The sequence below is a fragment of the Actinia tenebrosa genome, unplaced genomic scaffold, assembly GCF_029948245.1.
Source record: "Actinia tenebrosa isolate PJP-AT-01 unplaced genomic scaffold, QUT_ActTen_1.0 PGA_scaffold8__29_contigs__length_14323225, whole genome shotgun sequence".
Classification (NCBI taxonomy): Eukaryota; Metazoa; Cnidaria; class Anthozoa; order Actiniaria; family Actiniidae; genus Actinia; species Actinia tenebrosa.
In genome coordinates this window covers 5,766,119-5,792,498 of record NW_028292585.1, presented here as the reverse complement: position 1 = coordinate 5,792,498, position 26,380 = coordinate 5,766,119, and the positions used below count along the sequence as shown (strand labels likewise).

The 26,380-nt window shown below is 34.9% G+C and overlaps 3 protein-coding genes across 5 annotated transcripts; 2 read left to right on the top strand and 1 right to left on the bottom strand.

The window, feature by feature from the left end:
• Positions 1-266: 266 nt before the first annotated feature.
• Positions 267-13,195, top strand: LOC116287714 (uncharacterized). The gene is made up of 13 exons (XM_089024238.1): positions 267-416; positions 513-666; positions 1,589-1,761; positions 3,274-3,381; positions 5,822-5,965; positions 6,588-6,669; positions 7,124-7,209; positions 7,903-8,018; positions 8,696-8,774; positions 11,279-11,374; positions 11,691-11,915; positions 12,630-12,715; positions 13,056-13,195. Exons 1-13 carry the CDS (start codon positions 339-341, stop codon positions 13,108-13,110), a joined length of 1,482 nt encoding a protein of 493 aa, XP_088880364.1. The 5' UTR covers positions 267-338; the 3' UTR covers positions 13,111-13,195.
• LOC148905031 (uncharacterized) lies at positions 4,129-5,630 on the top strand (the record flags this gene model as incomplete). The annotated part of the gene is made up of 1 exon (XM_089023947.1): positions 4,129-5,630. A coding segment is annotated over one exon (1,344 nt), but the record flags the coding sequence as incomplete, so codon positions are not given.
• On the bottom strand, positions 13,170-24,791 carry LOC116287713 (beta-2 adrenergic receptor). 3 transcript variants are annotated; one of them, XM_031694397.2, is made up of 2 exons: positions 24,552-24,791; positions 13,170-15,147 (listed from the first exon to the last, which is right to left on the bottom strand). In XM_031694397.2, the coding sequence occupies exon 2, from the start codon at positions 14,757-14,759 to the stop codon at positions 13,596-13,598; it is 1,164 nt and encodes a 387-aa protein (XP_031550257.2). In that variant the 5' UTR covers positions 14,760-15,147; positions 24,552-24,791; the 3' UTR covers positions 13,170-13,595. The 3 variants fall into 3 exon arrangements, with proteins under 3 accessions (XP_031550257.2, XP_031550255.2, XP_031550259.2); XM_031694395.2 differs by having other exon boundaries at positions 13,170-15,129; XM_031694399.2 differs by lacking the exon at positions 24,552-24,791 and adding an exon at positions 17,632-17,668 and having other exon boundaries at positions 13,170-15,129.
• Between the last annotated feature and the right edge of the window lie 1,589 nt (positions 24,792-26,380).

The following is a 26,380-nucleotide window of genomic DNA, read 5'->3' as shown; positions in this document are numbered from 1 at the left end:
TTTTGGAGGGGAGGGCGTGTATTCAGTTAATTTTTTTAGTAATAACAACTGAGAGGAAAATAAAATAAAAAATACCTCCAGTTGATCTTAAAATATCAGGCAACTATTCTTTGTTCATTTAATATGCAAAATAAAGAAATAAAATAAAATAAATGATTTTTTGCGATAAAAATCCACTTTCGACTCTCGTTCCCATGGTAACGTAATGCGCGTTTCTATAGTAACCTTTGTGAGGTGGCGAGCAGCTGTGTTGATTTCCATGAAGAAGTTGAATGAAAGTCTAAAGTGAACAGAACACATCAAATTACTCATCGTTTGTTATTTAAAATAAGGTAATTATGTCGGTAAACGATGTAAAAACTAAAGAAGGAAAAGAAACAAATTCTAATCAATCTACAACGGCAGATTTTAAAAAGGTTAGAGAGAGAAAATGACTTTTTCTGGAGGGGTTTTCACTTTGTTTTCAACGAGGTGTGACAGAGTGAAGTTGAAAATTTTTTAATTCAATTTAGATTGACGATATTAGCGAAGAATCAATAGATTCTAATCCACAAGAAGACCAGGAAAATCAAGATGCAAGTGAGAATGAATCCATAGTTAGCAGAACCATTTGTAAAAGTCCGATCAACAGCGATGATGAGTGGGACACGGATCTTGAAACTGAAGGTAAGCATACTGTATGATCGAAATTTGATTGTCTTTGAATTAGTTTTCGATTTTCTTCTTTGAAAAACAGAACATCTGTTCCGGATTCTTTTTTAATTCTATTGTGGATAATGTTAAAGTGATTATATTAGTTCAATATACTTATAAACATATTTTTGGCAAGGCGTTCATTGAGGATTTCCCCAAAAATTGTAAGAGAATTTTATAAGCTTTGAGCTTATCTAATTTAATTGAATTTAGTCAAAGCATGAAATGTTTTATTTGTACAGAACCTGGAATACAAATGGCAGGAAAAAAAGTTATCCTTTTCTCAAAGAATGATTATTTATTGTCGGATTCATGTGCAACCGAATAACATCTTACTTCAAATCACAAACCATTGATAAACCGTCTCCTAAAAGATTCATTACCATATAATGTCTTCCTGTAATATGATATTTTCCCTATGCAAACTGTCAAGATTGATTGAAAAATACTAGTAAAACTCTTACGCGTGCAAATCCTATCAACCAAGAATAAATATTTGTGTGTTTGAATAATAGTGTCACGCTGATGTATCAAGCTAGATCAAAACAGTTTAACTTATCATTTGCATAAATTTACGGTTAATCGTTAAAAAAAGTTAAAGGAAAAAATTCGGTTCAAATTTTCTTTTCTTTTCTTTTCTTTTCTTTTCTTTTCTTTTCTTTTCTTTTCTTTTCTTTTCTTTTCTTTTCTTTTCTTTTCTTTTCTTTTCTTTTCTTTTCTTTTCTTTTCTTTTCTTTTCTTTTCTTTTCTTTTCTTTTCTTTTCTTTTCTTTTTTTCTTCTCCTTTTCATTCTTATGTTTTTTTCTTCTTTTTTTTGTGTGTCCCTGTCACTGTAGTATTTGATTTTTTTCTTTTAATCTGGCTGTATACCTTTATATTTTTGTTTTCACGACAGACCGTGCTGAAGAATACGATGCAACTGGAAAAAAGATCTACTTAACTTGTTGCAAAACATTGGATGTAATCCCAGTGTCCTATTTCCTACGGCACATTCAAGATTCACATGTTAATTTGAGACATCGTGGGCTGGGTAGCAAGGGAACTAAAGCCTTAGCTATTGCTCTTGTGGTTAGTAAATCAAGTTTGTCATACCGTACGTAATGCTAGTAGAAGGTTTTGAAATTGAAACCGGTTCAAGGCGGGGAATAAACGCGGCGAGACCGGGGTTTATCGCGCATTTTTCGGCCGGTCACGCCCCCGGGACATGGTAACGGTTACTTCAATATAGAAAAAAAAAGAAAGAAAGAAAGAAACAAGCTGGAAGATGAGAAACGCCCCTTTAAGTATAGACAGAAGCTGCATTATCGAGAAATACCCAGAGAAAAACTTAAAAAAACGCTGAGGAAATACTTAAAAAAAGTTAAGTAAAAGCTCATCTTGTTAGTAAACATTTCACATGCAGAATTCGAAACTCCAACAAAAGCGGCACAACTTGCTTTTTCGGATCGAGTATGCTAAAAAATGTCAATGGTAAAAAAGGTATAAAAAAGAAAAGAAAAGAAAAGAAAAATACAATATAGATGCAGTGGGGATCGAACGCACGTCTATATACACGCACTAAATAATTAATTTTTAAAAAAATCGATTCAATTGTGCCATACCCCCGAGACATCCGCAGAGCTGAGGCGTCGTATGGACTTCGGACTTGACGGCGATTAAATCCTTCTGCCCTTGGGTGCACGAATTACGCAAGAAAATGTTCTAGCCGAAGCATCAGGGGAGAGACCAGCCGGCCCCCAGACCATATCGGCTAATCCCTTGCATCTCTGCCACGCACGGAATCGGTTGAAAAATTGATGTTAAAAAGTCTAGTCTATTTGGTGCATTGTTTTTACGGCTATTGTTATGCTGATTCACCATGAACCTTGGTCCAGTGGAAAAATACTTGGGCTCCCAAAATATTGAGTCAAGCCCGATGAGGGAGGTTATTACCCGGATGGGTGACCTGAAACTTATACCTACTCACGCTCTTATTTCATTTTCCCCCGTTTTATTTCTCTTTTATTTTAAAGATACTTGACTACAGTTATCAACAGAATCTTATGTTTTTGCTCTTAAAAAAGCATAGTTTAACCTGTTCTTGTCTTACCAAATACTTTGCCAGTCACCTGCAGCTAATTAGCACCTAGATTTGTTTAAGGGACGTTTGCGCCTATGACGTAGAAGTTTAGCTCTGATATTTTTTTTCTGGAAATGATACTAAGAATATGATAATATAATAATAATATATATATGGCTTATGTAGCGCTTATAGAAGTCTGCTCTAAGCGCTTAGTAACATAACGTTAAAGGAATAAATAAATAAATAAGATAGACAATATGATTATAAAGAAAAAGCTAATTGAAACAAATGAGCCTTGAGTTTAGATTTGAATAAAGATAAACTGGAAATGTCTCTAATTGAAGAAGGTAGAGAGTTCCAGAGGAGCGGAGCAGCAACTGAGAAAGAACGTAGAATAAGAATGACAACGTAGAATAAGAATGTTAACGTTGTACGATATGCAGATGAAAAACACAAGCTATATATGCCAGGCAAGGTATTACTTTTTTTTATATTTCCATTGTCTTCCCTTCCTATAGCTCAACACATCAATCACAAGTTTAGATCTACATGATAATGCCTTAGGAGCCGACGGTGGGATCTATATTTCAGATATGCTCAGAGAAAACTGTTATTTGACTGATTTGGTGAGTGCAATTAGACAGCCGCGGTTGACTGAGATAAAAACTGGGTTGCGTTTGTACTGCACTATGGTGGGACTGTTTTAGGGATTACGGATTACCCCCTCGGCATGTGACATCAAAGAAGCTCAATTTGGAGGATAAAACAGAAGAATTTCAATCTCATGAGAATTGGAAACCTATTGTTATTTCCTCCAAATTGAGCTGCATTCCGACGTGCTGCTTGAAAATATGTCCCCTATAGCCCCACAATGCACTGCAAAGCCAACTCAACCCAGTTTTTTTCGAGTCAATCTCGGATTGGCCGAATTACCCGAGTATCTTAAAAGCTACTTTTACTCTTACTTCTCAGTGTAAAGAAGAAAAAAGTGATCTTATTTATAACAAGCAAGTCCATCATAAAGGACAAGAAAGTCGTGATAATATTGATTGCTAATCGAAGGAAAAAAAAGGCAACCCGTTTTTGGCCAATCAGAGCGCGCGTGCGTTCAACGAAATCTTTTCAGTTAAAGAATCTAATAATTTATTGAAAAAATTCTGCGAGATTTACTTTTCTTACCAATTATTAGAGAGCGAATGGCTCATAACTGTTGTAGACATTTATTTATTTATTTATTTATTTATTTATTTATTTATTTATTTATTTATTTATTTATTTATTTATTTATTTATTTATTTATTTATTTATTTATTTATTTATTTATTTATTTATTTATTTATTTATTTATTTATTTATTTATTTATTTATTTATTAATGTAACAGTGGAGGGGCACAAACATCTTGGTGCAGTTCTTGGTTCCAGATCGTTTCTAAACGAGTACGTCACGGAAAAGATTGACAACTGGGTGAACGAGATCACCAAATTAGCAGAATTTGCTCTATCACAGCCACAGGCCTGTTACGCTGCCTACACGTTTGGCTTAAAACATCGCTGGACGTACTTTCTTCGCACACTTCCAGATATCTCAGACCTACTGAAACCTTTAGAAGCTGCCATCTCCGACGTGTTTATACCCGCCATGACACAAAAAGATTGTGATGAAGATGATCGCAAGATTTTATCGCTACCGACACGATATGGAGGTATCGGTATTACTAACCCGTGTATTGACGCAAAGTATGAATTCTCATCGTCAGTCAAAGTAAGTGCCCCACTTGTGGAGAAGATTATCTCCCAGTCTCACGAGTTGCCAGATGAAATTGAAGTGAAAACAGCAAAGCAGAAATGTCACACTGAGAAAGAAAAAGCATCCAAAGATGCGTTTGAAAGCCTGAAGGAAAGTCTACCAAAGATTACAGCCAGATCCTTGGACTTAGCCGCAGAGAAAGGAGCATCAACCTGGTTAACTGTAATTCCTCTTAAGGAAATGGGATTCGACTTGAACAAGAGAGAATTTAGAGACGCTTTACGTCTCCGTTATAATTGGTCTTTCAGAGACATTCCATCAAAGTGTGTATGTGGTGAAGATTTCTCGGTCGATCACGCAATGATATGTAAACGTGGTGGATTCGTAATTCAACGTCACAACGAATTACGCAATCTGGAGGCTGAGCTTCTTAGCACAGTATGCAACGACGTAGAGATTGAGCCCTTGTTACAATCAATCTCAGATGAGAAACTAAGCAAAGGAGCAAACAAAGCTGCAGACGCAAGACTTGACATCCATGCACGAGGTTTCTGGGAGAAGCAACGTTCTGCCTTTTTTGACGTAAGGGTTTGTCACCCAAATGCAGATACGTACAAAGATCTAGATCTACCCAAAATCTACAAGCTACATGAAAATGACAAGAAGCGGAAATACACCGAAAGAGTAAACGAAATCGAACATGGAACATTTACTCCCCTTGTCTTTTGTACAACAGGAGGTATGAGTAAAGAATGCAAAACATATCACAGCAGGCTTGCTGAACTGATAGCCCGAAAGAAAGGTGAAGAGTACCACAAAACAATGGCATGGATTAGGGCCAAGACTTGTTTCTCTCTGTTAAGATCTGCACTTGTATGTCTACGAGGCTCAAGGACTATAAAAAGAACTTATAATGATATAAACAACATAGACTTAGACATTCAGGTTGCTGAAAGCGCCATTTTATAAATTTAGATTTTTAGCTTATTAACGTAGATTTTTAGATAAAGATACATAGTTATATATTTAATATATATTTCAATTTTCCTTATTAGTCAGTTTTTCATCTTATAATTCCTTCTTCTTTGTAAGTATTATATATTAACATATTCATATTTAAATAATGGACAAATTCTATTCGTTTTTTACAATCTTGAAAAAATGTATAAATATTTAAAATTTATTAATTATTGATTAGAGATTATTGTTATTATTAATTATTGATTAAAGACTATATATCCTTTTATTTATTTATTTATTTATTTATTTATTTATTTATTTATTTATTTATTTATTTATTTTCTTTCCCTTTATTTAGAATATTTCGTCTAATGGTCTTAGATCACAAGGATGTCAAGCAATATGTGAGATGCTTCAGACTAACACCAGCTTGCTGAAGATTAACTTAGCAAACAACGGCTTTACTGACAAAGATAGTAAAAATATTGCAGAAGCCATGCGGGTAAGATGATACCGATGGCTCATAAAGGACATATGCTGCAAGATAGACGAGTTGCTGCAACAAGAAACGAGTTGCTGCATATTAGACACGTTTATCTTTTCTCGGCACGGAATACGAACAAATTACTTCGTGCTGCTGTTCGAAACATTTCTCATAATTACAGATTATATTTGCAGCAACTCGTCTAACACGCAGCAACTCGTTTCTTATTTGCAGCAACTTGTCTAACTTGCTGCATGTCCCTCATAGGCCGCCGTAAGATGAAGAACATAGTCAACATTTATGGGAAGAGATTCAGGCCAAGAAAGTCGTGCCCTACCTCAATGTATCGAAAATTCGAATCCCTGGCTCGGTGTCGTATGTGAGTGGATTGTTGTTTGGTTCTCTCCGGTGCTTACAAGGTTTTGCCCTGGACTCTCCGGTTTTTCTACCTCCTCAAGAAAAATCTACTTTTGAATTCTAACTCTATCTTGAGCTTACCCATCTAGTTGGAGGCTGGCTACAATGGCGTGCCATTTGCTTCTCCCCTAAACTCAAAAAATGCGAGCAGCACCGTAATAACAAAACAGCAATTAACACGAGGTTAGTATGGCTAATTTTTGTGTAACTGTTATTCTTATAGGGCAATGACAAAGTGGCTTGGTTGGATTTGAGTAATAATCGTTTTTCTGAGAACTCTGGCGCAAACTTTGGTCAAGCAATAAGTAAGTTTTTTCACTTTGATTGACCTTGTTAAGAGCCTTTGTTAACATCTACATCCTTTAGCGCAGCATAAACTTTGTGTTGCTAAGTGCGTTAGTTATATATAAACGTAACATCGACACATTATTATGATTTAAGCGACGCAAAGAAAAATGTTTTAAAAATAGGATTGTTTTTGATCATCAATATCCCCCCCCCCCTCTCAAATTGTTCAACGAAACTTCATAAAATACTTGATAGAACTAGAACACTGAAAAGAAATCCGTTTTTGGGATATTAAAACAGTAGTGAAAATGTCATCTTGAAACATGAAAATTGCGCATTGCATGAGCAATTACATCAATTCAGTGCCAGACATTGAGATAATATATCTTATCTTTTCAAAAGCAACATTTTTGACTTGTTTCAATGTTACATATTTTAATGAGCTTTGCTGTGTTTGGTATTGTATTGCAGTGTCAAACGATTCTGTTGAGCATCTTGATCTTAGTTGGAATCTATTACGAAAAAAAGTTGCAAATGAAATAGCTAATGGCTTAAGGGTAGGTTTAATATCGCGTTCGCGTGCTGTGTGCAGTCATAAAGCACGCAGGGACTGGCAGAACACGAGAGAAGTGTTAGAAGAAGCACGACTTTTCAAGTGTTCTGTGTCAATCCCCCAGCACAGCAATCATTTTATTTTCATAAAATACGAATTACAATAACCATTGAATATAATGAGTGACGAAGTAAAATGTGCGCGTCAGTGATGCTCTGTACTCTCATAATGCACGCGCTTACAACCAATCAGAACGCAAGATTTATAACAGCTATTTCATAAATCCATTTATCATCCCGTCGTCCTAAATCATTTCCTAGTTTATAAGCGAAATTGTGCTTTATGTCTCTTGGTTTGATCAAACACTTTTGTCTCGCGCGATCGGAAACTGAAAATCCAAGTTTCTGGCTTTGTTGTTATCTTTTAAGGGCCCGTCCACACTATGCCGGATAAATTTGAATCCGAATTTTTATTTATTCGGTTAGGCCTACCGTCCACACTAGTTCGGGCGAATCCGGAACAATTCTTCACCGAAAACGAATTTTCGAAATGGAACCGAATAAATAAAAATTCGGATTCAAATTTATCCGGCATAGTGTGGACGGGGCCTAAAAGAATTCTTTGGCTGATGCTTTCCTTGTTTTTAGGGATGAGTGGGGAGTATAATTCAAGGTCTTGTGTCGTTTGTGTTTTGTAGACCAATTGCACCATTAAAACACTTAATTTATCATTCAATGGGTTTGCTGATGAAGGAGCTGCTGCTCTTGGTGAGGCACTCAAATACAACAACACTCTTACAGAGCTTGATATAAGGTGACTGAGATTAATATAACAGTTCCTTTCATAGTCCCCTGCGCCATCTTGAAAGGTAGCCGTGCTGCTGTCATTGCTGCGCCTTTGTATCGAAGCGAGACGAACAGTGACCTTGCGCTGATAGAGACCTATTCTTAACACCTTGGGCAATTATTCACATGTCCTTATCATTGCAAGCTCATCGTTCGTCTTTCTTCGATGCAAAGACACGGCTACCTTTCAAGATGGCGCCTGGAAATATGAAGGAACCTATTTGAACGCTCTGTTTGAAGCAGTTTGAATTCTTCTATTCAGTAATCACGCATTCAAGAAACGTGTGTTGGGTGATCGCCCGCTTTGAACGAAAAGAGTGAAAGAGTGTTTTGTGAGTTAACTACCACCAACAGTCCCCACTAACATGTATACACAATCGATTGCACGTAATCATACTGACTGCACGTCTCATTTTTGAATGACATCATATAAATGGTGTCAGAACGCTTTTGATTGCACAAACATTGTCTGTTTTTTTCTTTAGAAACGAAACGTTGCTTTCCTGTAAGTTAATTTCCGAAACATACAAGTTACAAATGTTTCGTCTTACATGTGAGCAAACAAGGAAACGAATGTTTTCACAGTTAATTAAGCAACTATGTATGTTTCCTCGTTTACTCACTTCGACTTTTACGCTGCTGTAGCAACAACAGAATAACCAATCAAGGGGCTCTGTGTCTCGCTAAAGGACTAGAAGGTAACAACACTTTGGAGACACTAAAGGTAAACATTTATGAAACGCGTACGCGCAAAATTACATAGATTTACAGCATAGTCTTCTAAGTCCGAGGTTTATTTATCCCTACATAATAACGTGGGGGGATGCTAATGATTGGTTAATTAAAATCTCTTACTATGTAAATTCGAGTGTTTTTTTTTTTTAATTTAATTTGTTGGAATTTATTTTTCTATCGCATATTTGTTTTCTAGTTTGCTTTCCTTTTACGTTGTTACTGAATACAGTATTACTTTGTCGACCCAATCCTCATCACAGGTTTGACAAGCCTTACATTTTATCTGCTGCATATTCTACTTGGATATTCTACTGGTGCTCCAAAGCGTCATAAACCCCCCTTAAAGCCCCGTTTACACTGGCGATTATTGCGGCGATTTTTGCTGCGATTTTCGTGGCAATTTTCGGAAATATGAAATCTTTTGTCTCACCCTTCAAAAAAGACATTCGTTTAGGAAAATCTTGGTATCCTGAAAAATACTTCACAAGTAAATTTTTTAGCATTATTTATTATGGACAAATTCGCAAAAAAAAATCGCAGCAAAAATCGCGTATATAGTGTAAACCGGGGCTTAACAAAGTGTTTCAGAATTTGATTACAACTGTAATCAGCAGTGAATGCGCGCATTTGTTTATATAAGCACAAGTTAAAAAAATAGACTTTCAGCAAAATTTTAAGTTCATATCAATTGACTCAATTCCGCAATATAGCTTTTGAAGTTTAGAAGCCTTCATTATAGAAATCTTGTTTCTTTTATATTTCCTTCATTAATTTCTTGCTATTCTTCTTTCTTTCTTGCTCGCCTTCGTGATTTTAATCTTATGCAATAAACCAATTTGTAGTCCGTTTTGCTATTTCGCTTCAACACGTAGTTTCGCACTTAAAAGATTTGAGTGTTCCTTGGTATTTACGCCAATGCTAAGAAACTCGACAAGAAACTCACAATTCAAATTGTTCCAACTAAACTGAAAACTAATTTCGAATTCATGCCAATATTGGTAGTAATTCACACTTATTCAAGTTATTATTATTATCATTATTATTTATTATTTAGATATCGATGAAATACCAGGTTTTCTCTAGTGTCGAATACTTGATATCTTACACCAGTGGAAGATACCATATCTTTCACACGTGAAGATATCGCTGTTGACATAATAACGTATTTTAATAAAGAATTTTCGAGCTTTTGTTTTATTTAAGTTTCATCGATATCTATATGATAAACAGAACATTACATGGCCGCTTGGAGATACGAATTTTATCTTCTCGTGTTCAATTTAGATATCTCACTCGTTCGCTGCGCCCACTCGTGAGATATCAATTGAACACTCGAAGATAAAATTCGTATCTCCGCGCGCCCATGTAATATCCTCTATACTTTTTTCAGTTGTTGAGGGCCGTATGTAATTCAAAAACCGTAAATGGTTATTATCTTTCCCTTTTGAAATAAAGTTATTGTATCGTTTTTCGGCCGATAAGGATTACATATCTTTGAAATATCTTTAATTTAAGATTATTAAGCTGCGGTTTTCCTTTAGCAAGGTGTTTTCATTACCTCAATCCCTTTACATGGATACCATGCATTATTGACTTTGTGTAACAAACGGCGGCTTAATACTCGATGTTTAATAAACTAACATAGTTAAGTGTTGATTGTGGTAAACAATTGCTTATAGCTCGAGTAAACTTATTCTTCACTTGGTATATTAATGCTTAATTTGTGTCAATATCAGAAGTACGTTTACAATGTAAAAAATGGAGCCTTTTTGTGATAATTTGGTCAAATTGGCGTTTTTCTCGATTCGTTATCCAATTTTAAACATATAATATTTTTCGTAACAATTTCTAAGGAATTGAATAGCGCAAGTGAGATAGCCATGTTGTATGGCGTCTATCAAAATCAAGGGAGTTTTTTTTTCTTCTATGATTTCCATATTTTTAAACGTTTCTTGCTACATTTTTTTCCTTATTTTAAGAACTTTGTATATCAAAAAATATAGCATCGTCTCATTGAAAGATTACTGAACAAGTAATTATAACTAAATTTACCGTGATTGAGCAGCAGAATAAACTTCATCCAGTTTGTATCTAATGGACCTTTGGACTTGATGTGGCCTTCATACTTTAACAGTATTTATCAAGTTCAACCTCGAATTGGAACCATTGTTTCATTGTCACTCAAGCGAATTCGGGAAGGGTCTATCATTGAATATCAGCCATTCCAAGGTCGAGGAAAAGACTGGTTCGAATTCACATTTCAGTGTACTGTGAGACAATTTTAGGAGACGAAATAGACGGCATCTAAGAAACTTGTCCCCTAAAACAGCTCTAGAATGTCCTGCAGTGCTTACTCAAGCCAGTTTTTTCTTTAACCTTGCAAAGGCTAATAATTGGCTCAAGTTTCAAGTGCAATGATAATGAGAATAAAGACTTGAAAAATCCTTCCCCTATTGCAGGCCCAGTTTTTACCAGTATCTTGTATGTTTTTAGATTGGATGCAATCCTATCAGAACCGATGGTTTACTAGCTATTATCAGTGCGACTCTTTCGTATTGTGACAGTGCACTAACTACATTACATTGTAAGGTACGTCCTTCCACTGCCTTTGTGCAGCACCTTCGTTCAGTCGTTTGTTTGTATAGCGGCTTTGCACCATCACGTGATGGCAGCCATGACCGAAGGCACAACAATAGCGCATTTTTCTCTGGGTAAGTTAATCCTTTTTCATGTAAATCAGACTAGACCAAATTCAATTGTTCCTGCCTCCTGTCATGGCTGCCATCACGTGGTGGTACAAAACCTACATAGTCGGCGAAACTTCATATGTAATAAACCTTTAAATATTTTGAATTTAATAAAGACCTCACTCAAAGAATCCACTTTACCCCTTCCTTCTTCCTAGGATATTTACCTGGATATGCAATTCACTTCTCTTCTTCACGAAGTCAAAAAAGTAAAACCCGAGTTTAAAGTGTTTCCATCTCCTCGAGCAGGAGGCAGAGATCCATTAAAAACCCTTAGGACTTTCATAACAGAAAACAAGAATAAATGGTTTGAAATATGCAAGAATTACGACAATGAGAGCACTAACTTTGTTACACGAAGGAGCTTTGCCGATGTGATAAAGGTAAATTAATGGTACTTATCAGCTTCAAAACTTGGCATTCTCTTAGGGGGAAGCAGTCTAGTCTTATTCAACCAGAAGTTATTTTGTTACACATCCTAGTAACGTTTCGGCTTATTCTCGTGATCATTTTTGTTGTTTTTGTTATTTCGTTGATGATGATGACGATGATGATGATGATGATTATGGTGATGATAACGAGCAGAAGAGTCAGTATGACGTTGGTAGTAGGAGGAGGATGAGATGATGATAATAATATTGATGATGATGTTGATGATGGTGATGTTGTTGTTGTTGTTGATGATGATAATGATGATGACGATGACGATGACGATGACGATGTTGATGATGATGATGATGATGATGTTGCTGTTGTTGATAATGAGGATGTTTATGATGATGATATTGATGTTGCTGTTGTTGATGATGAGGATGATGTCGATGATGATAATGATAATGAAGAGGAGGAGGAGGAAGAGGATAATGATAATGGAGAAGGAGGAGGAGTTGTGAAAGTGATAAAGATGATGAATGGGTTTGCTAGTGTTTCAAATGTTGTTGATGTTGCTGTTGTTGCAGCTGCTGTATCATTGTTATTGCATGCATGTCGTCCGTGTACTTGTATTGGTTTGGTTTGGTATATCCAATATGCACACAGACGTCAGCATATTCTCTCATTCAAGGTATATCACACACCATCCACTTAACTCTTTATAGAAGACTGGATTAAAGTTCGAGATGGATGAAATAACTCGACTTTTATCACAACTAGACCCTACTAAACAGGGACTCATACATTACAGGTAATCGAAGATAACTGATCAATAGATAGTTTATAAAACCTTCGTCGCGGCCATGTTGGCGGTATTTCTCCAAAGGCCCTTCGATAATACCACCAACATGCCCGAAACCATGTCTTTGTATTATGTCTCTCTTAGAAATGATAGCAAATCATCAAGAAGTTAAGTTTCCTGCATTTCCCTTCTTTGATCCCCTGTTGATGGTTTTCACGGCGGCCATGTTGGAGGACTTTAACAAAAGAATTCATCCAACATGGCCGCCGTGTCTTTTGTTACTTAATTCTCTTGGGAATGGTTGAAAACCATCAATTTATACTAAAATTAATAGTCCTATTATTATCAGGCATTCAAGATTGGGGTTTGATTTTCCGACGAAGCCAACACCGGAGAGAGAATAGCATCATGCAGAGGAAGAACTGAAGTATACTTTTAAAGAAAAAACAACCAAACACCAACCAAAAAATAAAATCATTATTAATTTTGTTTAATGTGATATAACTGAATGACAACGTTCAGTAAATTCATGGATATTTCACTTGGTATATATGCTCTTCCAAAAGATTCTCTCTTAAAAATCACCTGTTCTACCCTGGGAGGTGTGACACCCCCCTTCCGAGCTCTTCCACTAACAAATTAATATCTATGTCAGGATTTTATCGTTAACTAAAGAATACCATTTTAGTTGACTTAACGTTCGGAACTCGCCTATCTTCAAAAGCCAACTTGAAACCATCGATGGACATATTTAGGTTTGATGAAGATTGTGTTAGAAACTGTTCTTTTTGCAGGCTGAACGGACGCATTGCGTTTCATTTCGAAAGTTTAAAAAATGTTTTGGCCTTATACGAAGTGGCTATTCGAAATTTCCCACAATTGAATTCCATTAGTTATTTATATATATTGCATTAATGGTGTACTTCACATCTGTGATTGTCGGTTTGTCTGCTACTATCCTGTTTACCTGGATAGATCTACCTGTATTTTCACCCTGTGTATGGGACAGCGAGTGCACATTATTACTGTCCATAGACACTGGTAGAAATAATAATCCCTTTCGCAAGAGTCTTGAGACAGCTCTACGAAACCTTTTGTACTGTGCCCAATAGATTATGGGATTACAGCAACTGTTTATAAAACCTACGAGCATACCAATCATCGATGCAGCCCCTTCCATCTTCCTTGCCATGCCGATCTCAATAAACAACATGACACAGAATGGCGACCAGCAGATTAAATAGGTTATGATCAGAGTTATCAATGTAAATACACCTCTGTAGCGTTTGATCAGATTGGGTTTGCTAGTTTGCGTGTTTTGAATGGCGTCTTGGGTGTCATTTCTGTCTGTCACAACGATTCCTATTCTTTTCGTTTGTTGTTGGATAATCCTTGCAATTTTAAAGTAAATTACAAACATAACTATCAAAGCCAAACCGTATGTTCCACTGACCACAGATATAGCAAATGCAAAGTTTAATCCTTTCATTGACCAGTCTTTTGATGCGCAAAATCCTATATAGGGAATGAAACACTCGTAGGAGCTGACCCCTATTAAGGGTAGTAATGCCCAAAAACCGGAGTATACCCATAGTACAATACAAACTATATATGCCCTTCCTTGAGTTATGACTTGAGGGTATTTTAGTGGCCTTGCTATTGCAAAATACTTGTCGACTGATAAGATCATCAAGTGCATGATTGACGAGATGCAAAAACAGAAGTTTCCAAATGCGTTAAAGTATTTGTAGGATCCGCACCGCCAGGTCTGCACTCTGAGGGCATCTATTGCACAAGGCATGACAAGGATCCCTACCAAAAGATCCGCAACAGCCAAGCTCACTAGAAAATGATTATTAACAGATGATTTTAGAACATCACTTGTTGCAAAGACAATGATTACTATAGCGTTGCCAATGAGTGTTGAAATTTGAGCAATGACCATTATTATGGTCAAAATTATTATCCAAGTGGCTGGGATGTCAAACAACTTCTCATCTTCATAACTTGGTGTGGCTTTGTGGGTGAGGTTGTGGCCCGTCTGATTCAGCATTCTACATCTGCGTTTTAAAAGCTCGTCTAGTGAATTACTTGAACTACAGCAACTAATGAGAATGGAAATTCGATCTCTTTGGTGACCACGTTTTCACTGGATCATCCTATTTGTCCACTGTAATATCCTATTCACTTTTTTAATCTAAGGTTAGTGGAGTTCTTGATTAACGGAAATTGAAAGCTTCTGAACGTTATTGGCCTTCCATTCAATGCTGACCTCATAAACCAGTAGTCCTTTCCTTAGTGAAAGTGCTCTGAAATATTGACGTAAATGCAGCTTTGGCTTCCGAGTTTGTTTTAAATGAACTTCTTTCAACAACAGCTGAATATTGAACCACGTCAGATATCAGCCCATCTAGATTTCCAACCTAAAATGAATAAAATCCCTAATAAAAAAACGAAAGAAATAAAAAGACGAGATACAAAGGTTATAAAAATATTAGCCACCGCGAGCAAAAATATTGATAATAAAGAACAAACAAATTAGATTAAAACAATAGAAAAAAATGCTTAAATCTACATATCTTAGTAAAGTTTTCTTTGCGGCCGAAGCCTACAAAGCACTCCGCGGACAACGACAAATTAAAAGTGTGTTCCCTCTGTTTTTATTTGAAAAACAATGTTTATGGGTACTGAAGGTATCAGTTAGGAAGGTATTAGCAAGCCTTCATTATATTTTGGTTGATGTTGTAGACTTTTTGATCTGAATTTTACCTCGCGGGATCCAGATTCTACTGAAAATGATACAGTTCTGCACTCTTTATACCAAAAAGCGGGCATTATAATATTTTCAGTTTATGGGAGTTCTAAAGTTAACGCGTTTAATGGAAATTGAATTCCTTGAAGTGTCAGGTTGCCAAAGAAAACAGAAGAGTCCATCTTCAGTTTGTTCAGCTTTGACGAATATCATCTAAGGGAAATTGGAACTAATTGAAAAGGAAGTCGGGAGCTCTGAAATTGAATCGATTTAATGAATTCATTCATTCATTCAGATCAGAGATTAAACTTTCACTAGGACTGGCTAGTAGTCAGGATAGGATTGTTTCGATTCTAGTGTATTTTTTCCACATTCGCAGATGGCAAGGCTGGCAATAATAATAATGAGTTACCGTATCCGCTCCAAGTTCGTTACTGGGCTCCAGAAGGATTGATTTCCGCGGATTTACTGAGAGCGGCTAAGTCGCGAGAGGCGAAAAAAAAAACCGTTTTTTAAGCCTCTCAAGGCTTCGCCGCTCTCAGTAAATCCGCGGAAAAAATCCTTCTGGAACCCAGGGTACAAGTTCGTAAACAAGCTTAAACATTTATAATAAACACACCGAAAAAAATCATTTCGCGGTTGGTTCGTATTCAATATAACAAAAATAATAGAAGAAAAAAATTGTTCCTAAAAAGCATTAAAGGAAATAGTTCAAAGTGGGTATTTGAAGTCACAGCGTGTCCAAAGTATACTTGGCGTAATTTTTTTTTTTAATAGAAAATATTTCTAAAAAGCTGGGGGAAAAAAAAAAACGAGTAAAAACGAATCAATTTACATTTCAAGATATTCGATACATCTAAGAAAATTATAATCACCACAAATTATCACTACAACTCTTACATTATTCCTAAGCAATTACATTACATTTACATTGCCCCTGTTCCTCAGTGCTATAAATGAATACAATTCTCTTAAATGCGCATAAACTTGATAATGTAAGGTTATTTCATAAAACACTTTAATAGCTAAATCTGAGCTCAAATGAGATTGGAGGCTAAAATGTTTGCTAAAATAATAAAGTCTAACCATGTAAAATGGGTAAAACCATTTAAGAATATAAACTGTTTAATATCTTATGAGATGCTGTCTTACTCTCACAACTTAATAAATGCATCCATCCTTTAATTTTTTACAATTCTTATTCTTATTATTTCTTAATCTATCCCGCTTTTAAGACGGTCAATTGATTCGGTTTTGCGTTGCATCTGTCATTAAAAATAACTTAAAGAAAAGAAATGTATGAATGGGAATCACGGTTTACAAATCGACAATGGAATATTGACTATTTGTGCAAAAGATCTAGACAACAAGCATGGAAGTGCTTAAACTTATTTTCTGTCCAAGTGTATACCATTAGAAATGACGGGACATCAAATTCTATTCCTATGACCTTTATAAATTTCCGCATGTGAACCGTAGCCAAAAGCCTTCATATAGATAACTCTTAATTAGTAGATTTAAGGCTACTATTCCTGAAAACGCAATGTTAACTATTTTGTCAGGCGCCGTTAACCACGAGACCAGAACCAGGATAAATTACACGCTTGCCATTTTTCACTGAATTTAATTTTTAATTTTTGTTTTTTCGTCTTGTTGACAAACTCTCTAACAGTCCAGGGGGGAAATCAACATCGCCACCAAGGAGAGGCAAAATTGCCTTTAAATATTTTAGTTAAAAGGATAAGATAATTGTCTAATCTCAAACGATAAGCCATTCAGGTATTAAAAGCGAGATCGATTTATATACGATGGTTTTCGATAAGTTCTAGACTCAATCCTCATTGTTGTTATAAAATGAATGCATGGTAATTGAGAATAGTTAGTTTATAAAGAATATGACGCTCGCAATACTAAACTAACATCGTGAACAATATGAAATATGTTTAACAAGTACGACTATAGTATTAAAACATATTTTGTTAAGTAGTTTTTTTTTACTTGAAAAGGTGATTGTAAAAAGGTAAAATTTTCTTAAATTTCCTCGAAATTTCAATGAGAAGATATTTAGTAATTTTGCTGTAAATAGTCTACATGTAAACCACGCAATAGAAAAGAAATAATATTTAAAAAAGAAAACGTCAGAAAATAGATATAACGAAAAGGAATGACTGACCTTAGAAATTTCAGCAAAATAAGTTGTGTTGTCATTCGTTTCTCAATGTTCTACTGAAACTGTGGTAAAAGGTTGATAAGTTCCGTGTCAACAAAATCGTCTGTGCTGATTGGCTAAAAAAGGAATCAGGTGGTCTTGGATGACGTGGCATGACTTATATATTGTCAAACTAGACCACGCACTTAATTGAACAGACAAACTGGGTAATTTTAGAGAAACAGGCAAACTTAAGGCTAAAATATCGATTAAGAGGGGTTCGATATTCTATAATTGCTTGATCAGAGCGGAGAACAAATTTACATTTTTTGGCCTCATTGATCTTGTTTTCAGTGTTTTCCAAGTCTTGAATTTTGGTTCAAATGTCGTTTGACTCTGTTCCCATGGGTTGACTTTTTGAATCTTATTTTTCTAGAACGAAATTCAGAATAAATATTTTTGGTAAATAGCATAAATAAGTAGTGTAAACTTAAAGCTCGGCAGTTGATTGCTTTCCATCTCTTTCAAGTAAGAAAAGCAAAATACAGGTGTATTTTGCTATATAATTTGCAAGTTTGGCCTTAGTAAAAAATAGAAATAAGTTCGGTTGTTTTGTAACTAACTGACTAGTGACAATCTTCAACTGGAATGGAATCATCCTCCACAATTCCTTTTTTTTTTTTAAATTTTCAAGGGAACATATTTAAAATAGCGAAACAGTGTGAATACAAAACAGATAAAGTAATCTGCATAAAGAATGAAGTCTCAACGAATGTTCAGAGCTTTTTAAAAAAAGGGCTGTTAGTTTTGCAACATGTACCCGTATCAGTGATATGCTTGTGCGAACTCATCAGAGCGCTTGATCTAAAATAGCCTCTTGTGGTCCATCAATTGTCTTCTAAAACTACTTTTGGGCCAACATCAATCCAACAGTTATTGTGGCTTGGTTAAATGTGGGAACAAAATATTGGTTCAAAACGTTGGTCAATATGTTGGGACAAAATTATTTGTGAGCGAGGTACGACAATTAACTTAATTTACAAGTGATATAAAAACGTCAAACTTATCCTACATAAAGTCGCAAAGACGTTAGACAACAGCTGACGATCTATTGTGCACTACCTACTTTAATTGCACTCAGTGATCAACACAAATTTCCCAAACCTTGATTTTGAGTCCATATTAAGATCCGTTTTAGGTGTGGCTGGAAGTGATGCTTTCCAGTAAACAAAGAACTAATATATAAGAGCAAAAATTAATAAATGCACTGCGTGTAAAACCCAGAATAAGATGTATGATGTTTATCAAAGCCATAACGTCAAACTCATCCCGCATTAGAATGAAATCCCAAAGGATGTTGGACAACAGCTGACGATCTATTGTACAACTAATCATTGCATTTAGACAAATTCCCAAACTTCGCTGTTCATCATGAGAGACGATTAAACGAGATGTCTATAGTTTAATAATATAAGCCTTAAGTCTTAAACCAGAGAGTTATTCATGAGGCAATGTCCTTTGTCGATCTTAATCTTAAAACGTAGCCTAGAACAAAGGAGAAAACGGTTTAATGGGCAATCACTTTACGGATTTCGACTGACGGCAACGATGATAATTCCATAATAACCCCACTTTTTTTTTAAAAAAAAGAAGACTTTTCCGAGGACCTTCGATGCCTGTACTAACGAAATTGGATAGTCATGGTTAATATTCGTTTTCGGCAAAACCGTAAAAATCCAGTGTTTCCCCGTTAAAATTTTACCAGTCTACTAACGCAAACATCCTCCCAGTTTTATAATCCACCGTGTTTTTATATACGGTACGTATTTAATGCTCTTCCAAATCAAAATGGCCATTCATTCATAGTGCTCTTCAGTCACCGCTTAATCGAGTCAGAATACTTAATAATAATAATAATGATAATGATAATAATAATCAGTAGCTTTAATAGTGTATTGTCGTAGGATCCAAAGAGTGTGATAAAAATCTATGTATAAAATATCTATATATCTGCAACAAATTAATAAACGAAATAAAATAATAAAAAAAGAGAAAAAGAAAAACTATAATATACTATAATAAAAATATATACTAATGTATAACCATAAAATCTATTTAGTAAAAACTAATCATAATAATATATGTTTAAAAAAATAATGGCAAACATTTATATGTGGGGGATTTAATAATGATAATAATAACAATAATAATAATAATAATAATGATGATGATGATGATGATGATAATAATATGTAGATGCTTGTATGGCGCATTTCTAGCATCAATGCGCCTTACATGAGTGACAGTATAAAATTAATACACGTATATGCATTGCATAACATTCAACTAAAATATGTCTTTTAAAAAATGTCTTAGGCTTGGTTTTGAATCCTGCCACAGTTTCTTCTTATTTAATATGGTCTTACAAAAAATCTTCCTTCATAAACAAGCCTCCTGAGGGAATTCGAACAAGCCGAGATTAAATTATTTAGGAGGTTGTTTGTTTTTAGTTTGTTCGTGCACTTTTCGTGATCAGTCGCCTTCAATCTAATCCGGTAATTTTACAGTTAAGAACAGATTTTAAATTTCATGCGATTTTCCATGAACTCGGTGTCAGATACGATTAGAGTTGCTCGTTACTCTTACTACATAAGGTATTTTGTTCTACTCATCACCATTAAGGCATGGCTCTTTTGAGGAAGTGATGGAAAATCAGTTATTTATTCATATCTTTCACAGTTTACTATGAATCTTTCCCAAATTTGGCTCGTAGTAGTAATTCTTCAAGGCAAGCAATTACCGCATATCTGTTACCATGGAAACCATGTCACGTGACCACAAGGCCGCCATCTTGGATTATTTTTTTTTTAAATCGTTTGTAGTCGTATTGAAACTACTTCAAAAGTCCTGAAAATCCATATTCCTTTTGATATTTGCAATACCTATATGGATCTAATTGGATATCTTGGAAATTATATTAAGTTTAATTTTTAGAATATTTTTAATTTTTTGGAAAAAATAGAAAATATTCTAAAAATTAAACTTCAAAATAAATTCCAAGATATCCAATTAGATCCATATAGGCATTGTAAATATGAATTGTAACCTGCATTTTCATGACTTTTAAAGTTGTTTCGGTATGTTTACAAACGGCTTGTTTAAAAATCCAAGATGGCGGCCTTGTGGTCACGTGACTTAGTTTCCATGGTAACCAAGGCTCTAAGGTTCCTTCTTTTCACAAAAGACATTAACTTGCCAAGTTTGGGGAAGATTCGTAGAAAACTGGCTATGATATAGCTAATCAGTTTTTCATCTGAGAGCCATGCCTTAATGATGCTGAGTACCAACAGTTTAAACTGTTTGCTTTCTGCCTTCGTAAAAAACTAATTAACAGTTCATAACAAGTACTAACAATAATACCTGCATTAACGAGTCTGAAATTCAAGAAGCCAGCATCGAATTGCAAACTGGCATGCAATGTTATGATCATATTTACATGAAATATATGGAATGAATTGAAATATATGGATTCAAATAAACCGGGTACCACATTGAACAGCAGCTTTTCCTGTTTTTAATGAAGCATTTCCAAATAACTTTTTTTAATATGAAAAAAGTTCCCTGCTGACTCGTTGATTTCTTTCAGTAATACAATGATTAGAGTGCTAAGGACGTTTACATAATTTATGTTACAGTAATTTTAATATATTTTAGCTTCTCAGTAAAACATCCATCTATCCATGCATCCATCCATGCATCCATCCACCCACCCACCCACCCATCCATCCATCCATCCATCCATCCATCCATCCATCCATCCATCCATCCATCCATCCATCCATCCATGTCACAAAACAAGACAAGGTTTTTTATTTACCTGGAGGTAATAGTATTCAAATTCGTTCCTCAGTGCCCTACTTTGCTCTATGATGTGTCGTGTCTTTGACCTTGAATGAGCTTACGATGGAAAGACTAAAATTTCTTTGAAAATTAACACACTCCTTTTGTCTAAGTAACCTTTGTTCATTCAAATCTCATCTTTACCTTAATAGTTACTATACCACTAGTTTATATCAAGTATGCAATTTGACCAAAGCACGTTTCAATTAACCTTTTCGAAATTCAGAGCATCAAATTGCTTCAGGTGTACTTCTTGAATAATGTTATCCTGAAGTCAATACTTCTATTATGGACACATCATTGTATCACTCTTTAAGTGACGTTAAATTCCGCTAAAAAAACTATATATGTCACTAAGTATTGTTTCGTCATACTTGAGTTCTTTAAAACAATGTTGTGAAACTATATCACACTCACACGCCGATTCAAGCGATATTGAAGTGTCACTATATATAGTGAAGTGCATACCTGAAGAGTAAGTTTGTCAACAGTTCACACAATCAACGTTTGGACAAATTCGCATGCAGCTGACTATTTGTCAACACGAAGCCGAGCCGACCAAGCTGATATGCAAATATATTTTCTCATAATTCTTATCATAATCACGAAATGAGACCTTTGGGAAATTTGAACTATTTTTAAATCAGCACTAAGTTCGCTTAAAGGTTTATTTGGCTCGAGCTCCGAAAAAATTTTTTCATACTTACAAAGATCATAGGTAATAGCTTGGCAAATGATACTTCCTGTATATATATATACACATATATTTTACCCTAAATTTGTCAAAATGAAAACAAGAAAATGAACAAATTAAGATAAAACAAAACAAAAAAATACTTGTGGCTATAAGTCACCTTCGATCATATTATTTTATGATGAATTAACGAAAAATGTAAAATGTGAAGGCAAGACTTGGATCAAAATAGATTTCAGTTGCTTGTCACTCAAAAGTCTTAGAAATTTTATATTTTTATTATCAGATTAACGGTTTTGTTTGTCACCTAGAGTGACTCAGAGGAGTGCGGAACGGATATGTGATTTGCGTATATTAGGTCTTGTGATATGATAGATCATATTTAAAAGATGATATCGGCTCATACGTTTTGCACACATTATATTATTCTTCATTATGGCAAATCTTCGATGAGTTTTCAAGAAAAAGAAAAAAGAAAGAAAGAAAGAAAGCATGGGTATATCTTATAAATAATATCGACCGTCTTTTAGTTTTGGCCTGAACAGCAACTTTCATAATTGAAACATAAATCAAACCAAGTGAAATACTTAATTAAAACTGAGTGAATACAAAAACAATTTTACCAAAAGCGTCAAGGTTCAAAAAAGCACTAATTCCACGGAACAAAAAAAGATATCCAATGAGATTTTTCTTCAGCGGATGTCATGAAAACTGCAAAAACCTAAACGTTTCCTTATGTCTTTTTATTCCTTTGATAAAAGCACGATGATTGACAACAAATTTAATCTAAAGATTTAGTCTATATTCATGAGATAAATTCTAAATTTCAATTTTTAGGTATTGTTGGTGCATCAGTCAGAAGATTAAAAAGCGCAGCTGCCTGTGGTTTCATTTGTAGAGTTTAAATTTAGTTTTCCAAAAACAATACCTATAGCACAACATAACTAATTTATACTGGTAAGATAAAAACTGCATAGTAGTGACTGATCTAATTCTAATCTTAAGTCGTGAGGGATTTTCAGCTAGAAAGACATCATCACTTTAGTTGGAATGAATTTTTTTAGGACAAAACATTTTGGGGGGTAAATTTTACTAAATGTCAAAGCCATTTTTCCAAGAATTTTGAATTCAACAAACTTAAAATGTGACATTAAATTTCTCAAAACTGTTCATCAAATAATTTACCCCTTACTCGCTTCTTTTTGGCTTTTTATATGGTTTTATAGATATCAAAGTAGTAAATCCTGTAACAAACAGAACTGGCAGTTTTTTTGAAGCCTGTTCTGACTGGATCACGGTGTTGTCTTGGCAACAGATGACATCATTGTATGGTTGGTAGCTCATAGAGCCGTTCCCTTTATATTACACCCCTTTAAAAAAGAGGATTGAATCAACATTTGATGAGTTCAAAAAAGTTCTTGGATGATTCTGTTTTGTACAGGTTATAACGAACGAAACTGAAAGTTCTTTTCATGAGTTTTGTTTTTATTTTCAAGTTTTTTTATTGAAGTTAGACCTTTTCCAAATAGCAGATGTTAAAGTTACACTCTATTCCCTTCAAACGATTGTTTCAAGTCGAGGCATTTGGGTCAATACAATGAAATGTATAGAAATGACCGACCCAAATGCAACAATACTCCATTTTACGGTTCCATTCAGTGACCACGAATAATAGTTCCTAGCCGAGGCTGGAGTTTCCGCGCATAGCAAAACTACAGTTTATCATGCGCGGTAACTCCAGCCTCGGCTGGGAACTATTATTCGTGGTCACTGAATGGAACAGTAAAAAGGAGTATTGTTTGCAGGCAAAAATATATATGCAACTCAGATGTCTTCTATTCGCATGAGTGACTACGAAACAATGGTCCCAAGTTCAGGCAATGAACTATGCCAGTTCTTTAACAAAAAAACAAAAGAAAAAAAGCAAAAGATACGAAAAGTTTCGATGTAATCGAAAGGACAAAGTTAAGGCGTGATTATTACACGGATCAATTTTCTATGCACACTGTACTTCTCGCAACAGCTTTTGCGACACGAATTGCCACAGAGTCTTGCACACGGTGCAACGAAGAGTGACGCAATAATCGTTGCCAAAAGTAGAAACAAATTCTACTTTTCGTAACGATTGCTGCAACTTGTGTCGCAAGATTTTTTCAAATTGCGCTGTAGGTTACACGCTGCAACTTGTGTCGCAACGCCGTTGTGTCGCCGACAAGTTGCAGAGGAAATTCCTCTGTGATAATCGCGCCTTTACTGTCATTACCATGCAGATAAATTGATCATCCTTTTTCATCGTGATGTAGAGTAAAAGTCGCTTTTATCTTGCCTAGGCACATATAACACTACTTACCCAATTGATTATCGCTCTTGTTCTTTGATAGAAACTCTCTCTTTCTTGTTTCTGTACAAATCAGGTCTTTCAATAAGAGAAACTTAACCCGGCTCTAGTCTATTTCAGTTCCCTGTTGGTGACAACAAAATAAAATAAAAATCATCCCTGCTTTACCTGAAGACTTCCAGCCAGCGCATAAAAAAATATGACCGTCAATGCAATAATGTATTACTCAATAACTTTTGCTTATATTACACTCAAATTGAATAGTTCCGCAAAGTATACCTACTAATCAGTGTCAAACACGAAAACATTAATTATAAAACCATGTTATTAAAAAACAGCTCGAGGAAATTAACGGTGTGAAGAGAACGGTGAGAATGTATTTTGACATAGCAATTTTAAAGGAAACTGATTGCGACAGTGATTATGAGATAGAATCCTCTTAGAGAGAATTCTAGACCGGACACAGTAAGGAGAAATCATGATTCAGAATATTACTTATTTATTTATCCCCAATTTCATTCATCCTTACCTCTCATTTTGTCTTCTCTGCTTGACGTCTTCATCAGCCAGAAAAAATATAACATAACATATGTGTGTTCCTTTTAAAGATGATAAGTTGTTCTCTGTAAACACAGTGACTTCGAATTTGTATTAACCGCAACACAAATGATCATATTGCTCCGATCTTTGTGTCGGAAAAGCTACCCGATGACATTGAAATTGCAATTTATTTCAGTGCTATGTGAGCAGCTATTAATAATTAAAAAAACTGTGTAACAGCAGCTTGCTCTAAATTGTTATTCGAACCCGAATACAAGAGCGACCAAAAACTGATAAAATTTCAAAAAAGGTCAAAAACGTATTCTAGGATGTCCTTAGGAATGAAATATATTTGTGAATTGCGGCATTCCCACTTTCTGATATGTGCAAGTCAGGAGGTGTTTTGGTATCTATCACGATATCTCGTTGCCATGGAAACACGTATTTGATTGACGCTGATTGAATCCTTATTTGCCAGAGTCGGCAATCGATTGGACGAGAATGCTCAGCAATTTCCAATAGTATCATTCGATTGGATTAAATATATCTTATCTTCATTCGTTAATATTACGTCAAAACTAATTAAGAGCAATTAATATTTTCAGAGTCCATTATCACATCTTTCCATTTCTTTGTTTTCACCCAATTTCCCTATCTTTATTCATCTTTATTCTCTTTTCTTCCTTTTTCTTTTTTCTATTATTGGCTTAGATTTATCTTAGTTTTTTTCAGAAGTGGTAAAATTTCCATTTTACTGAAGTTAAATCAAACATCGTGCATACCTTCACAAAACAATTCATGACATCACGATTTCTCAAAGTACCATTCATTGGTTGTCCAAGCTAAAGTATATTTCTTTTTCCAACTTGATTTTGATTGGCTGTTAACTTGATTTTGATTAACTGTTCAATTTGATTTTGATTGGCTGTTCAACTTGATTTTGATCGGCTGTTCAACTTGATTTTGATTGGCTGTTCAACTATTGCTTTTGATTGGCTGTTTAACTTAATTATGACACGGTGTGAGTATTTTGCGGCTTTGCAACATAAAATTAGCTTATATATTTCACGACTTTGTTAATTAAGAAATTTATAATGAAATTGAAGATTGTTTTTATTTTTTTTTCACGCGAATCTGAAAGTTAATTATTTAAGTCCACTCTAATGACACATATTATTCATTCAAGAGTAAATCCAACTCATTATCTCCTTATCTTAAATCCCCCTAATCCTAATCTTTAGTGCAAGCCATGCTCATAACAAGCTTTATCTCATTTCAATTCTGCTCTCCCTAAAAGCATT

What these genes read in the sequence shown, in the direction of transcription:
- LOC116287714 (XM_089024238.1), top strand. Translation starts at nt 339, where the DNA reads ATGTCGGTAAACGATGTAAAAACTAAAGAAGGAAAAGAAACAAATTCT. An exon ending in ATATTGCAGAAGCCATGCGG is followed by an intron (nt 5,966 to 6,587) that starts GTAAGATGATAC and finishes TTATTCTTATAG; the next exon opens with GGCAATGACAAAGTGGCTTG. An exon ending in GCTTTGCCGATGTGATAAAG is followed by an intron (nt 11,916 to 12,629) that starts GTAAATTAATGG and finishes AACTCTTTATAG; the next exon opens with AAGACTGGATTAAAGTTCGA.
- LOC116287713 (XM_031694397.2), bottom strand. Translation starts at nt 14,759, where the DNA reads ATGCTGAATCAGACGGGCCACAACCTCACCCACAAAGCCACACCAAGT.